Source organism: Corythoichthys intestinalis, chromosome 15, assembly GCF_030265065.1.
Source record: "Corythoichthys intestinalis isolate RoL2023-P3 chromosome 15, ASM3026506v1, whole genome shotgun sequence".
Classification (NCBI taxonomy): domain Eukaryota; kingdom Metazoa; phylum Chordata; class Actinopteri; order Syngnathiformes; family Syngnathidae; genus Corythoichthys; species Corythoichthys intestinalis.
The window spans coordinates 45,916,823-45,932,459 of record NC_080409.1 but is presented as its reverse complement, the minus strand read 5'-3'; the positions used below and the strand labels follow the sequence as shown (position 1 = coordinate 45,932,459).

The 15,637-nt window shown below is 37.3% G+C and overlaps 1 protein-coding gene across 4 annotated transcripts in view; it reads left to right on the top strand.

Moving 5' to 3' along the window:
• The window catches only part of rps6ka1 (ribosomal protein S6 kinase a, polypeptide 1), a 133,908-nt gene that overhangs the window by 89,774 nt on the left and 28,497 nt on the right, over positions 1-15,637 (top strand). Inside the window, exons 1-2 of one of the 4 annotated variants that reach the window (XM_057858976.1) lie at positions 11,469-11,573; positions 12,404-12,457. The exons of 2 other annotated variants lie outside the window; for them this stretch is intronic. In XM_057858976.1, the coding sequence (XP_057714959.1) occupies positions 11,532-11,573; positions 12,404-12,457 (96 nt within the window). In that variant the 5' untranslated portion in view covers positions 11,469-11,531. Of the gene's footprint in view, positions 1-11,468; positions 11,574-12,403; positions 12,458-15,637 lie in introns of those variants that run through there. One more of the 4 variants, XM_057858978.1, reaches the window with a different exon arrangement.

Here is a 15,637-nt window from a genome sequence, read left to right as displayed (position 1 = left end):
CCCCCAAAATCCGGATGTGGCCATTCACAGCTGTGTCTTGATTCAGTGATACATGCTACATGGAGTTTTTGGATCGAAACAAGGTAAGTACACGATAATATCTCGTTAAAATCATGGCGTCTTTAATTATGCTGTCTCATGCTCTCACCTCCAGTTAGGGTTTCGCTGTTTAAAAAAGATAAATATGGCGTAAAACACTCAAGTTCCGCTCTGAGACCCCCAATTTGGCCAAATTTCAAAATTGTCCGATATGCATGTGTGATACGTCATTGGAAAGCTTAAAATCTCCATTTTCTGGGGGAAGAACAATTTTGAACAGCAGAGCATTTTTGAAAAAAATTGGTTTTTATAAATAGCAAAACCCGATCTGGAGGCGAGAGCACGCGAGAGCAGAATTACAGACGCCATGACTTTAACGAGATATTATCGCGTACTTACCTTGTTTCGATCCAAAAACTCCATGTAGCATGTATCACTGAGTGTCAGGATACAGTTGTCAATGCCCACAGCTGGATTTTTGGGGATTTTATGGGTGAAACATGGCAATATAACAAGGGTTGCGATGCAGAAATCGCAGATATCAAGGAGTGGTTGAGATTTCTTTTTTCATATATTTATTTACCCCTTTAAACGTTCCCCCCCCCCCTTTTCTATGTTTGGATCAATGATTTATCATCTAACATATCGGAGAAAATGCAACAGCAACAAATTACAATTAAGTGATAGTTATGAGGTAGATATCCGTGAATTTTTTACAGACGCCTTTTTTTGATTGTGACGTCATTTGTTTAAAAGTTTAAAATATGCGAATAAATAATTTTTCAAGTCTTTTTTTTAAATATTAGACATCAATTCATGATTCTAAGCTAAAAATGACAGACATTTTGAATAATAAATATAATTAATTACCTTAGTTTTATGACTGGGTTAAAACAAAAGCGGTTGGGCGACCTCTGTAAACGGGGGTTTTCAGGGTAAAACGGACAAATTAAAAATAGTTCGGGGGCTTCATGCGCCATGAATCTGCTATGGCAGCATATAGACATATTGTTCTATCAAACTCAACAGTTGTTTTGGATTAAAATACAGCAGTTTCTTTTCAAAAGGAGTGCAAGAGCAGAAACTGCTTTTTTAGTCTTGTCTGCGTTTTCCGCCATAAATTTTCCTCCTGTTCAAAATGTTTCTTCCCCCAGAAAATTGAGACCATGCATACATATTGGAATGTTTTAAAATTTGGCCAAATTGGGGGACTTCAAGTCACCTGAGTGTTTTCCACCATATATATATATCTTATTTGCAATGCACGGCAGCTTTTATTTTGGTGTGGTGGTGCGCCACAATCTTAATTATGTAGGGGAAAACTTGGAATTCTGATATTAACTTTTATTATTTTTGTAAAAGTTGACCGAAGTGATTATTACTGTCTTGATAAACCATTATATTACAAAGTTACTCCATACGGTTACCTGCAATTTCTTAAAAAAAAAAACTGCATCCTCCTTTTTTGTTTTTGTCTGCTCATGTTTCCATGTCAGTTGTGGTGTTATCAAGCCATTGTTATTGCCAGCTTTAGTAAATCTTTGCTCAGAATTGCTCAACGTAGGTGTTGTGTTATGATTTCGTAAGAAGGTGATTGCATTGTTGTGTATGCTGTTTAGTGTTTTTTTTTCTGGCAGGTGTCCACAGCATGCAATGTGAGGTGGGTAGAAGGAAGTGTTGGCTGGGATGTGAAACGGCTATTTTTGTCTGATTGTCAACAAAAAAAAAGTCGCTTGAAGGCAAAAGTTTATTTTATGATGTCATTGTTTGCTTGCAAATCACCATAGCAGCCTGTCTAAGATGTTAGTTTAAACTGTCATATCATCACCATCATCTCCTCGTGTCATCTGGCTGATCATCTTACTCCAATCCTTGTTGTCGCACTATTAATACTTCCGATTTCCTGCACAGGATTTCCGGTAGCATCCGTGCTAATCCCGTGTACATTTCCTGTGACTTTTCCGTGGAAATTTGTTAGCTAATAACACGGCCCGTTCGACCGTTTGCAGCTGTCACTCACCGATGCGCGTGTGTTGGCGAAGAGGCAGCAGATGGAAAATCCTGCTCAATGAAGGGTATTAACCCTGTTTTGTCGACTACACCGAAGGGGTGAAAAGGTGAACACATGTTTCAGAGAGCTTCCTGTCTGAAATGTCCAACCGAGCCTGGAGATTATGGAATCATGTGACAATGTGAAAGGAAGTTGTCTTCTTTGCCCTTTATATTTCATCAGTGGTGGACTTCAGATTTTGGCATTTTATGACCTTGTGTAGTTGTACGTCATCATATACAGTGGGGCAAATAAGTATTTAGTCAACCACTAATTGTGCAAGTTCTCCCACTTGAAAATATTAGAGGCCTGTAGTAGTCAACATGGGTAAATCTGAACCATGAGAGACAGAATGTGGGGAAAAAACAAAGAAAATCACATTGTTTGATTTTTTTAAAGTATTTATTTGCAAATCATGGTGGAAAAAAAGTATCTGGTCAATACCAAAAGTTCGTCTCAATACTTTGTTATGTACCCTTTGTTGGTAATAACGGAGGCCAAACGTTTTCTATAACTCTTCACAAGCTTTTCACACACTGTTGCTGGTATTTTGGCCCATTCCTCCGTGCAGATCTCCTCGAGAGCAGTGATGTTTTGGGGCTGTCGTTGGGCAACATGGACTTTCAACTTCCTCCACAGATTTTCTATGGATTTGAGATCTGGAGACTGGTTAGGCCACTCCAGGAGCTTGAAATGCTTCTTACGAAGCCACTCCTTTGTTGCCCTGGCTGTGTGTGGGATCATTGTCATGCTGAAAGACCCAGCCACGTCTCATCTTCAATGCCCTTGCTGATGGAAGGAGATTTTCACTCAAAATCTCTCGATACATGGCCCCATTCATTCTTTCCTTTACACAGATCAGTCGTCCTGGTCCCTTTGCAGAAAAACAGCCTTAAAGCATGATGTTTCCACCCCCATGCTTCACAGTGGGTATGGTGTTCTACGGATGCAATTCAGTATTCTTTCTCCCCCAAACACGAGAACCTGTGTTTCCACCAAAAAGTTCTATTTTGGTTTCATCTGACCATAACACATTCTCCTAGTCCTCTTCTGGATCATCCAAATGCTCTCTAGCGAACTGCAGACAAGTCTGGACGTGTACTGGCTTCAGCAGGGGGACACGTCTGGCAGTGCAGGATTTGAGTCCCTGGCGGTGCATTGTGTTACTGATACTAGCCTTTGTTACTGTGGTCCAAGCTCTCTGTAGGTCATTCACTAGGTCTCCCCGTGTGTTTCTGGGATTTTTGCTCACCGTTCTTGTTATCATTTTGACGCCACGGGGTGAGATCTTACATGGAGCCCCAGATCGAGGGAGATTACCAGTGGTCTTGTATGTCTTCCATTTTCTAATAATTGCTCCCACAGTTGATTTCTTTACACCAAGCGTTTTACCTATTGCAGATTCAGTCTTCCCAGCCTAGTGCAGGTCTACAATTTTGTCTCTGGTGTCCTTCGACAGCTCTTTGGTCTTGGCCATAGTGTAGTTTGGAGTGACTGACTGAAGTTGTGGACAGGTGTCTTTTATACTGATAATGAGATAAAACAGGTTCCATTCATACAGGTAAGGTTAGACCTCGTTAGACCTCGTTAGAAGAGGTTAGACCTCTTTGACAGCCAGAAATCTTGCTTGTTTGTAGGTGACCAAATACTTATTTTCCACTCTAATTTGGAAATAAATTCTTTAAAAATTAAACAATGTGATTTCCTGTTTTTTTTCCTCATTCTGTCTCTCATGGTTGAGGTTTACCCATGTTGACAATTACAGGCCTCTCTAATATTTTCAAGTTGGAGAACTTGCACAATTGGTGGTTGACTAAATACTTATTTCCCCCACTGTCTACGCAAGTATTTCATTCCAGAAATGAAGTTTCTGTAGTGCGTAGGGCCAGGCGTACCTAATGAAGAGTCTCGTTTGTGTTGTAGACTGAAAATGGAGAAAATTTGATTAAGCAGTGAGTGGTAAATACTTTATTACTTTATACACTGCGGCTCGCTGTGTTGTTTGGATCCTTGAGTACTCTCGTCTCCCCACTCATTTTATGACTTCTCCGTGCAGTTTGAACCTCATCCTGACCGCTTTAGGCTATGCTTTTATTAAAGTGCCTTGATTTAATGTCTGGAGGATTGCATTTGGTGCAGGGGAACGTCTGTCTGTGTCATTCACTCCAGTGGCTTACAGTGATATTAAATATACTTTTTAGGATGAAAACTCTTTTTTTTCTTTTTTTTTTTTTTTTTACAAACCTGTTTCGCTAAAGTATTTGAACTCATTCATTGCTATTGACGTCTGTTGTCAAATGGATTCTGACTAGTTTGACATTAGCAGCTATCGATTATTTAGCTAACCGATTAATCTATCAATTAGTTCGAATAATCAACTAATCGGATTATGAACATTTAATATGTTGCAGAATACATTTTAGGATATGTTAAACAAGTGTTTATGCTTGCAATAATATTTTGGCGTGCTAATCTTACACTTTCAAAAGAGCATTAAATGCAAATACAAAATAAAATTCCTGATGGTTTCTTCAAACTATGCAGAGTGGCACTTTCATTTCACAAGAGCAATGAATGCATTTCAAAATATATGAATATACCTGAGCTTAGCCTCAAACGATATAGAAAAATAAATAAATGAGGATCTAAGTACTACAAAAGAACAAGTGGCTAACTTGCATAGCAAAAGTCCGCTAGCTTAAATGCTATATAATTTCAATTATTTTAACCGGGTTAGATGAAGTATGGCATATTCACTGTTGCCAATAGAGGGCAGTGTATCCATCCAAATTAGGGTTGCAGTTATCGATTATTTTAGTAGTCAATTAATTGATGAACTAATTAGTTCGAATTATCGAGTAATCAGATAAGAAACGTAAAACATTTAAATACCTGAGCTGAGCCTCAAACAGTTTTAAAATATAAATAAGGATCTAAGTACTACAAAAGAACAAGTGGCTAACTTACATAACAAAAGTCCGCTAGCTTAAATGATATATAATTTCAACTTTTTTTAACCGTGTTAGATGAATTATGGCATATTCACTGTTGCCACTAGAGGGCAGTGTATCCATCCAAATTAGGGCTGCAGCTATCGATTATTTTAGTAGTCGATTAATCGATGAACTAATTAGTTCGAATAATCGAGTAATCGGATAAGAAATGTAAAACATTTAAATACCTGAGCTGAGCCTCAAACGGTATTAAAAAATAAATAAGGATCTAAGTACAACAAAAGAACAAGTGGCTAACTTACATAACAAAAGTCCGCTATCTTAAATGCTATATAATTTCAGCTTTTTTAACAATGCCCTTAAGAAAACGTTCGAACACAAATTCCGACAAATAACTGCTAAGTATACTTTTAAACTAAAAAAACAATGCATAAACAAACAGATTGGCTTAGACAAAAACATATCTTATGTTGGTCTTAACAAGTAGCTGTTGGATTAAGCCGTGTTAGACGATTTATGGCATATTCCCTGTTGCCACTAGAGGGCAATTTATCCATCTAAATTAGGGCTGCAGCTATCGATTATTTTAGTAGTCGATTAATCGTATAACTAATTAGTTTAAATAATCGAGTAATCGGATAAGAAACGTAAAACATTTAAATACCTGAGCTGAGCCTCAAACAGTATTAAAAAATAAATAAGGATCTAAGTACAACAAAAGAACAAGTGGATAACTTACATAGCAAACGTCCACTAGCTTAAATGCTATATAAATGCAACTTTTTTAACCCTGTTAGATGAAGTATGGCAAAATCACTGTTGCCAATAGAGGGCAGTGTATCCATCCAAATTAGGGTTGCAGTTATCGATTATTTTAGTAGTCGATTAATTGATGAACTAATTTGTTTGAATAATCGAGTAATCGGATAAGGAACGTAAAAAATTAAAATACCTGAGTTGAGCCTCACACGGTATTAAAAAATAAATCAGGATCTAAGTACAACAAAAGAACAAGTGGCTAACTTGCTAACTTCAAACTAAATCTTCAATGAGAAGGATAAATCTCTCAACAAACTATGCAATTTGCTATCCACAATCAAAGCAGCTTTAAAAACAATATTCAACAACATCAACTTTCTTAACATGTAATGTAAGTGCGACATGGAGGAAAATCACATCATCATCATTGCTTCTGCTCCTCACTGTAACTTCTGCTTCCATAGGGTTTCACCTATTGTCGGCGGTAACAGGGAAAGTAAAAGTCTCTCAAATCTGTAAATATTCTACGGATTTTTTTTTTTTTTTTTTTCCGCAAGAAGCATGAAGTCGATGTACATGATTACAAAATAACATAGACAGACGGATCTGGCCCACAGGCTGCGAGTTTGACACTTTTGATCCAGTTGGTATTAATGGGCCATAGATTTTAATTACCATAGTTTTCGGACTATAAGCCGCTACTTTTTTCCTTCATTTTGATACCTGTGGCTTATAGTCCAGTGCGGCTTATTTGTTGATTTTTTTTTTTTTTTAGGTAACACTTTATTTGACAGCGGTGTCATAAGATCATCAAAATTATGACATGACACTATCATGGACATTACTGAATGCTTATGCCATTAAGTGTCATTTGGCAAATTATGTCACTAACTCAATTTTTGTCCATCTTGGATCTTTTGTATTCATTCAAAAGTGAGATAATTTGCCAGAAAACACTTAATGACATCTGTTATAAGCATTCATGAATGCTCAGGACGGAGACATGTCATAATTATGATTGTGTAATGACAGTCTTATGGCACCACTGTCAAATAAAGTGTTAGCAAATACCATAACTAGCAATTGATGAAACAATTTGAACAGTAACTGAAGAAATATTTAGCACAGAACATGATTTTTGATTGTTATTTACATCTGTAGTGCTGCAATGCATGCTAAGAGGCATGTTGGATGACAACGGTCAACAGCAGAAGGCAGCAGAGGTTGACTGTCTCCCCCAAGGGAGCAGTGATGGCCAAATGAAGCTTCTTGAAGCAATAAAGCTTTGCAGTAATTGGTCCAAAGTTTAATGATGGTTCATTTGGTCTTATGACAGTCAGTCGTATGATGCCACTGTCAAATAAGGTTGTAGCGGTTAATATCTTTTGGTGTAAATATCCCATGATACAGCGAGGACAGGTGCGGCTTATCTATGAACAAATGCTGTTTTCGTGCCAAATTTGGTGGGCTGCGGCTCATAGTCAGGTGCGCCTTATAGTGCGAAAATTAGGGTAGTCTGTAAAGATAATTCATTAAACCATTTATTAGGAATTTTGGATACCTCTGAATGTATTTGTACTGGATTTTCAGTTCCAGTGTCTTTATCTGCAGTTGGTGTATCACCCTTTTGACAAAGTCCAGTATGGACTTTTTAGGCATTAAGAGAACAAATCAAGCGCAGTGTTTAGCTGCATGTTTAGATGATCCTGTCCTTTTGTGTGTACTTTAATGGCCTCTTGGCTGCTCTGTGTTCCAACTGTCAGAGTTGAAACCATGCAGAAAAAGGGGAAGCTACACTGAGACACCCTCAGATAAATGTTTTAATTGTATGTTATTCATTGTACTCTTATGCTGCAAGTCAACCATTTACTTGTTCTTCCTGCACATAGTCGCCTTTGCACAAAGCTTGGTTTAATTAGCCTTTACACGGACAGTTTATGAGTGAACATGGTGAACATGCCCTTACTTGGCTTCTCTTTTTCGCTGTTGTAAGACTCTTCTTAAGAGCATCGCAGTGACCCCTTGAGTGTTTTTTTCCTCTCGAGTTGAGAACACAGAAAGCATCACAGAAATTAGGATTTGTGGCATTTGCCTCTAGAGTAGGGTTGTTGAATGTGCGACCCGCAGGCTGGAAGCGGCCCAGCAGTGGGTCCAATACGATCTGCGGGGTTGTTCTGCCTGACGGGCACGTTTTAGCTCATTTATTATGTACAGCTGTGTTGTTTTTTCGTCTGTCTTTTGGGCAAAAGTACCGTATTGTCCCGAAAATAAGATGGCCCTGATTATAAGACGACCCCCTCCTTTTCAAGACTCAAGTTTGAAAAAAAGACTTTTTGAACACCAAATTTTTATACTGAACATAATTATAGTTAGGGTTGTTCCGATAATGTTTTTTTGCTCCCGTTCCGATCCCGATCGTTTTAGTTTGAGTATCTGCCGATCCCGATATTTCCCGATCCGATTGCTTTTTTTTGCTCCCGATTCAATTCCAATCATTCCCGATAATTTTTCCCGATCATATACATTTTGGCAATGCAGTAAGAAAAAAATGAATAAAACTCGGACGAATATATACATTCAACATACAGTACATAAGTACTGTATTTGTTTATTATGACAATAAATCTTCAAGACGGCATTTACATTATTAACATTCTTTCTGTGAGAGGGATCCACGGATGGAAAGACTTGTAATTCTTAAAGGATAAATGTGACTTTGTATATTGTGACTAAATATTGCCATCTAGTGTATTTGTTGAGCTTTCAGGAAATGATACTGTAGCCATGCACAAATGCATGATGGGAAGTGGAACCATGACTGTGCGTAGTGCTACCAATTGATATATCTTCTCTGTGTTGGGAAATAACTTAAGGTGTTAAGAAAAAGATCAATTGCCACCTTGCTTCCCCACATTGCTTCCCATGATATTTCTAATCGTAGGGAGAGGGATTGTAAGGCTTTAGCCAATTAAAAAAAAGGCTCCAAAGGCTGCCGGAATTCACTCTACTCATGTTACGCTGCCTTTTATCTCTCTATATAGGTAAAACGGCGCCATTACAGATTGAGCGTGACAATGGGTGAGTGGGTCGTGCAACGCATGCATTAATTGCGTTAAATATTTTAACATGATACATTTTCAAAAAAATCAATTACCGCTGTTATTGGGATAAATTTGATAACCCTACCTTAAGCCTAAACTAAAGACTCTGGATGAGTGTAACATATTATGTCTGTAACGTTAAATACAACTAGAAAACGATTTAATTAAAAAATATATATTAAAAGAAGGCATGTCCGATATTTTTTTGCCGATTCCGATACTTTGAAAAGGACGTGATCGGACATCTCTAATTATAGTACATCTTTAACAAATGATTATAACAATATACAGTGGTACCTCTACATACGATCACTTCGACACACGATCTTTTCGACATCCGACGTAAAATTTGAGCCGCCATTTGTTTCTACATCCGACGAGTTGCTCGAAATACGACGACATGACAGCACTGCAAACGAACCCACGGTGGATTTTCTTATGTGAGAAATCAACACAGTTTTCAAAAAAAGTTGATACAGTTGGAGAAACAAGGAAAAAAGTGATGCTTACCTTTGAAATGAAGATGCAAGTTATAGAAAAATATGAGCTTGGGGTGCGCGTCCCTGAACCGGCTCAACAATACAGCTCCATGGTCCTCTTATGACCACCGTTCGCCACTATTTATAAGTTAAGGTGACAATTATTATTGTGGTAACATTGCCAAGGAAATCGCCAGCTTTGTCACGTTTTTATCATTTATTTAAGAACTTGTCCAACACAAAACGCTCATTGTCTTAAGCAGTTGACTGCTCTCAGGAAAACGAAAGTATTATCTCTACCGCACCGACCTATCTCACTGGAGACGTCACCTTCGCGGTGCGTTCAGGGACAGTAAAAAGTGTCCGCCATATTAGAATCCGATTCGTTACATTATTTTCAGGAATAATTATTAATTCTTCTTCTTCTTCTTATATTATTCTGAATTATTTATTTATAACTTATTTGTTTTTCTATGTTTAATTGCCATTTGTAACAGTGCCAGCAGTATTTATTAAGAATTTAGTGTATGTTTTTAGGCTTTGGAACGAATTAATGGAATTATAATGTATTCCTATGGGAAAATCCTGCTCGACATACGACCATTTCGACTTACAAACAAGGTCCTGGAACGAATTAAATTCGTATGTAGAGGTACCACTGTATTTAAGAGAAAAATCAAAACCTCATTCAAATCTTAATATCTGAACATTTAAATATGTAAATTAAAGTGCAAACACATTCGTAAATGAGTGGCTTCTGGTTTTTGAAATGTAAATAAACTAGGGCTGTCAAAATTATCGCGTTGACTGGCGGTAATTAATTTTTTAAATTAATCACGTTAAATTATTTGACGCAACTAACGCACATGCCCCGCTCAAACAGGCTAAAATGACAGTACAGTTTAATGTCCTCTTGTTACTTGTTTTTTGGTGTTTGGCGCCCTCTGCTGGCGCTTGGGTCCAACTGATTTTGTGGGTTAGTATCATGAGTGAGCATGGTGTAATTATTGACATCAACAATGGCGAGCTACTAGTTTATTTTTTTGATTGAAAATTTTACAAATGTTATTAAAACGAAAACATTAAGAGGGGTTTTAATATAAAATGTTAGTACGAGTTATAGAAATGTATCTTTTAAGAACTACGTCTTTCTATCCATGGATCGCTTTAAGAGAATGTTAATAATAATGTTAATGCCATCTTGTTGATTTATTGTTATAATAAACAAATATAGTACTTATGTACCGTATGTTGAATGTATATATCCGTTTTGTGTCTTTCCATTCCCACAATAATTTACAGAAAAATATGGCATAGGGACATTTCGTTTTGCTGTAACGGTAACGCGGGGATTCTGGGGTTGACAAACTCAAATCTAGCGTCATCGTTGACATTTGTTGATACTTGTTTGCTTGCTCTTGTGGGATTGTAATCAATAAATCTCATTTATTCTGCATTTTCTAATCAATAAACATTTTCTATTTTGCAAAAGTGTGCCTGTTACTGATTCACCGCGAACCTGGAAATTTCGGAAAACAAATGGATTTTCAGCTTTGTGCTTTGGAGCTAAATCGAATCAGAACCCAGACATGTCTTTTGAAAAAAACATATATAAATATGTCTTTTGGACACCTAAACAATTAAAAATAGAACGTATTTATACATTTTTGGGAGCAAATGAGTTAAACAAATCCTCGAAGCATCAAAACTTGATTCAAAACTTTTTTTTTAAATTGAGTTAATCGACTAATCCTTGCAGCAGTAACTGTCTCCTTGTTTTACAGTCGTCCGAGACACGTTTTTAGCTCGTCATTGTCATGAAAAAATGTTTTTCAAATGACTTCTAATTCATTTAGCCTGGAAGGATGATGAATCCTCATGGGACCTAATTGCCATTAATGTGGCCCGCAAACCAAAATGAATTTAACACCCCCGCTCTCGAGGTTTCACTGTCACTCTGCGTTTGTGACCAGTTCTCAGAAATTCAGCCCATTTATCTCTACTTTCTCAGTAAAATTAAAAAAAAAACCTCACTTCCCATTTTGCTGTATACAAAGTTGCGTGTAACACAAAGCGTTGGCCATCTCAAACGTGTGGCCATAAGCTAGTGCCTGCTGGTGCCTGCTCAGTGACATGGAAATATCTAGACATGTGGAAGTTCTTTTTACACACCAAAATACGAACGAAAGAGGCAAGTAGCAGTTTTTTTGTTGGCATTTCTGTATGTTGAGTGTTAGCAATGTTGTTGCTTTAGATCTGGTCTTGTACTGAATGTGTCCGTCTCGTTTTGTATGTGTGTGGGATATGGGCACCTATTTTATGATCTCATTGTCAAGACGTCTTTTGAGCCAGTTAACTTAAACATGTCAAACAGAAATCGTTTTAAAATGCAGATGAAAAAAAGCTGGTTAAGCTATTTTTGTTATCTTTTCTGTCCATTTGTCAGTTACCACCCTACTTCCTGGCTCCCAGAAGATGATGTAAGCGCTTACAACATGTGGAGGGAACTGTTTGATTCTAGGGTGGACTATTCCCTTCCTATGAGTGACAAAGTAAAGCAGACTTCCCGCAGGGTTTTAAAAGTATTTGAAAAAATGATGCATCTAAACTGCCAAATTTAAGGCCGTTAAAAGCGTTAAATGTAGTTCTAGAGGGTTTTTTTTTTTTCCCCTCGATTATTCGCTGCAAGTTCCTGCTAGTTTAACAAAATTTGAATGTCTGTTCCTTTTAAAAGAATGAATTGGATTTATAAATTCAAATGTCATATACAAGTACATAAGTAGCCTGCTGCTTGCTGTTTGAACTCATGTAGCTGGAAGGAAGTTAAGTCAGCTCAAGAAGAGAGAGGAAATGAAACGGAGGGAGGAAGGAAGAGAAAGAGTGCGACTTCATGTGCTGTCCAATCTTGTCCTGTCCTCCCACCCCCTGCTTCTGACTGTCACTGCATGTGTGTTTGCTCAATGATTTAAAAAGAAAACCCAAAAGATGTTAATGTCACCTCTCCATTCCAACACCACTTAGAAGGAGTCTCATATCACGTGGATAGAGAAGGACTTTGCCTTTATTAGTGCCCAGGTAAGTCACTTTGTACATATAAGACTGTAATTCACAACTCTTACAAGTGGCTGCCAGTTTGGCGGGAAAAGATAATTGGTGGATGATGATGGTAGATGATTCCAGGGGTGCTGGAAGTCACTAACAGCAGAGGATGCTGACGATCTTATTTTATATTTCCAATCCAAAAAACTGCTGTTTCGGTCCAAATTTGGCATGCTAGCGCGTATTCTCCATACTAGGCGTGCACAATGGCAGTACACACGCATGCTAATAGTTTACATACTACTACTAGGCTACTGCAAAGACAGCATTCTATTGTACCTACAGTGTGTGTTGGAGTTTTTGTATTCGAAATAGAATAGCCCATGTATTATAATTATTATTATTAGCGATCGGGTCCAATCACGTCATTTTCAAAGTATCGGAATCGGCAAAAAAATATCGGCCATGCCTTTAAAAAAAAAAATATATATATATATATATATATATTTTTTTTTTTAATTAAATCGTTCTCTAATTGTATTTAACGTTACAGACATAATATGTTACACTTATCCAGAGTCTTTAGTATAGGCTTGAGGTAGGGTTATCAAATTTATCCCAGTAAGGGCGGTAATTAATTTTTTGAAAAATGTATCACGTTAAAATATTTAACGCAATTAATGCATGCGCTGCACGACCCACTCACGCATTGTCGCGCTCCATCTGTGATGGCGCCGTTTTGCCTATATAGAGGGCTAAAAGGCAGCGTAAATTGAGTAGAGTGAATTTTGGCAGCCTTTGGAACCTTATTTTAATTAGCTAAAGCCTTACAATCCCTCTCCCTACGATTAGAAATATAATGGGAAGAAATGTGGGGAAGCAAGGTAGCAATTGATCTTTTACTCAACACTTTAAGTTATAGCCCATGGCAGAGAAGATATATGAATCGGTAGCACTACGGACAGTCGTGGTTTCACTTGTCATGGTTCCACTTCCCATCATGTATTGGGCATGGCCTTCAGTATCATTTACTGAAAACTCAACAAATACACTAGATGGGAATATTTAGTCACAATATACAAAGTCACAAGTCTTTCTATCCGTGGATCCCTCTCACAAAAAGAATGTTAATAATGTAAATGCCATCTTGAGGATTTATTGTCATAATAAACAAATACAATACTTATGTACTGTATGTTGAATGTATATAGTTGTCCGAGTTTTATTCATTTTTTTCTTAATGCATTGCCAAAATGTATATGATCGGGAAAAATGATCGGGAATGATTGGAATTGAATCAGGAGCAAAAAAAAAAGCAATCGGATCGGGAAATATCGGGATCTGCAGATACTCAAACTAAAACGATCGGGATCGGCTCGGGAGCAAAAAAAACATGATCGGAACAACCCTACCAAAAACTGCTGTTTCGGTCCAAATTTGGCATGCTCGCATGTATTCTCCATACTAGGCGTGCACAATGGCAGTACACACGCATGCTGGATAGTTTACGTGCTACTACAAAGACAGCATTCTATTGTACCTACAGTGTGTGTTGGAGTTTTTGTATTAGAAATAGAATTGCCCGTGTATTGTAATTATTCGGGTTGTTCCGATCATGTTTTTTTGCTCCCGATCCGATCCCGATCGTTTTAGTTTGAGTATCTGCCGATCCCGATATTTCCCGATCCGATTGCTTTTTTTTTTGCTCCCGATTCAATTCCAATCATTCCCGATAATTTTTCCCATCATATACATTTTGGCAATGCATTAAGAAAAAAATGAATAAAACTCGGACGAATATATACATTCAACATACAGTACATAAATACTGTATTTGTTTATTATGACAATAAATCCTCAAGATGGCATTTACATTACTAACATTCTTTCTGTGAGAGGGATCCACAGATAGAAAGACTTGTGACTTTGTATATGGTGACTAAATATTGCCATCTAGTGTATTTGTTGAGCTTTCAGTAAATGATACTGTAGGCATTCCCAAATGCATGATGGGAAGTGGAACCATGACTGTGCGTAGTGCTACCAATTGATATATCTTCTCTGCGTGGGGAAATAATTTAAGGTGTTCAGAAAAAGATCAATTGCTACCTTGTTCCCCACATTGCTTCACATGATATTTCTAATCATAGGGAGAGGGATTGTAAGGCTTTAGCCAATTAAAAAAAGGCTCCAAAGGCTGCCAAAATTCACTCTACTCATTATATGCTGCCTCTTACCTCTCTATATAGGTAAAACGTCACCATTACAGATTGAGCGCGACAATGTGTGAGTGGGTCGTGCAGCGCATGCATTAATTGCGTTAAATATTTTAACGTGACACATTTTTTAAAAAAATTAATTACCGCCGTTATTGGGATAAATTTGATAACTCTACCTTAAGCCCAAACTAAACACTCTGGGTGAGTGAAACATATTATGTCTGTAACGTTAAATACAATTAAAAAACGATTTAATTAAAAAATATATATATATATATTTAAAAAAGGCATGGCCGATATTTTTTTGCCGATTCCGATACTTTGAAAATGACGTGAGCGGACCTAATTGATCGGGACATCTCTAATAATTATTATTATAATTATTATTAATGTGAGCTTATATAAGCTTGTGAAACATTATAGGAAAAGATTAGGTGCTGTTTTGTTGGCAAAAGGGGGTTGTACAAAGTATTAACACCAGGGGTGCTAATAATTGTGACACACATTATATGATGTCAAATAATTATTTCTTTATGTGGGATTTTTTCCCCCACTGAATAAATGCACTTGTATTGAAGGTTGGATTTTTCTCTTTTTTTTCCATTAAGGTCCCATATTATTTAAATAAAAAAAATATTAGAAGCTAAAAAACACATCTTAACCAGTGCCCTCCAATAATTATGGAGGGCACTGTATGAAAACAGTTTGCTAGCCATTCTTTGCAGATGTGCCTTATACTCTGATGCACCTGATAGTAATGAAAATTTGGGACTCCTATTTTTAGTAAAAGTTCTTTTAATTTTTAAAATTGAGGGGGTGGGGCAAACGGTGGATCTTTTCTGATTTCTATTCTTGATCTTTCCTTGAGGACTACACAAGTTGTATTGAAATGTTATTTTAACGAGAAACACTAGGTCAATGCACATAATTTACTTTCACGTGCCACGCAAAATTACATGGTGGGCCAGCTCTGGCCCCCTGGCCACGGGTTTGACAC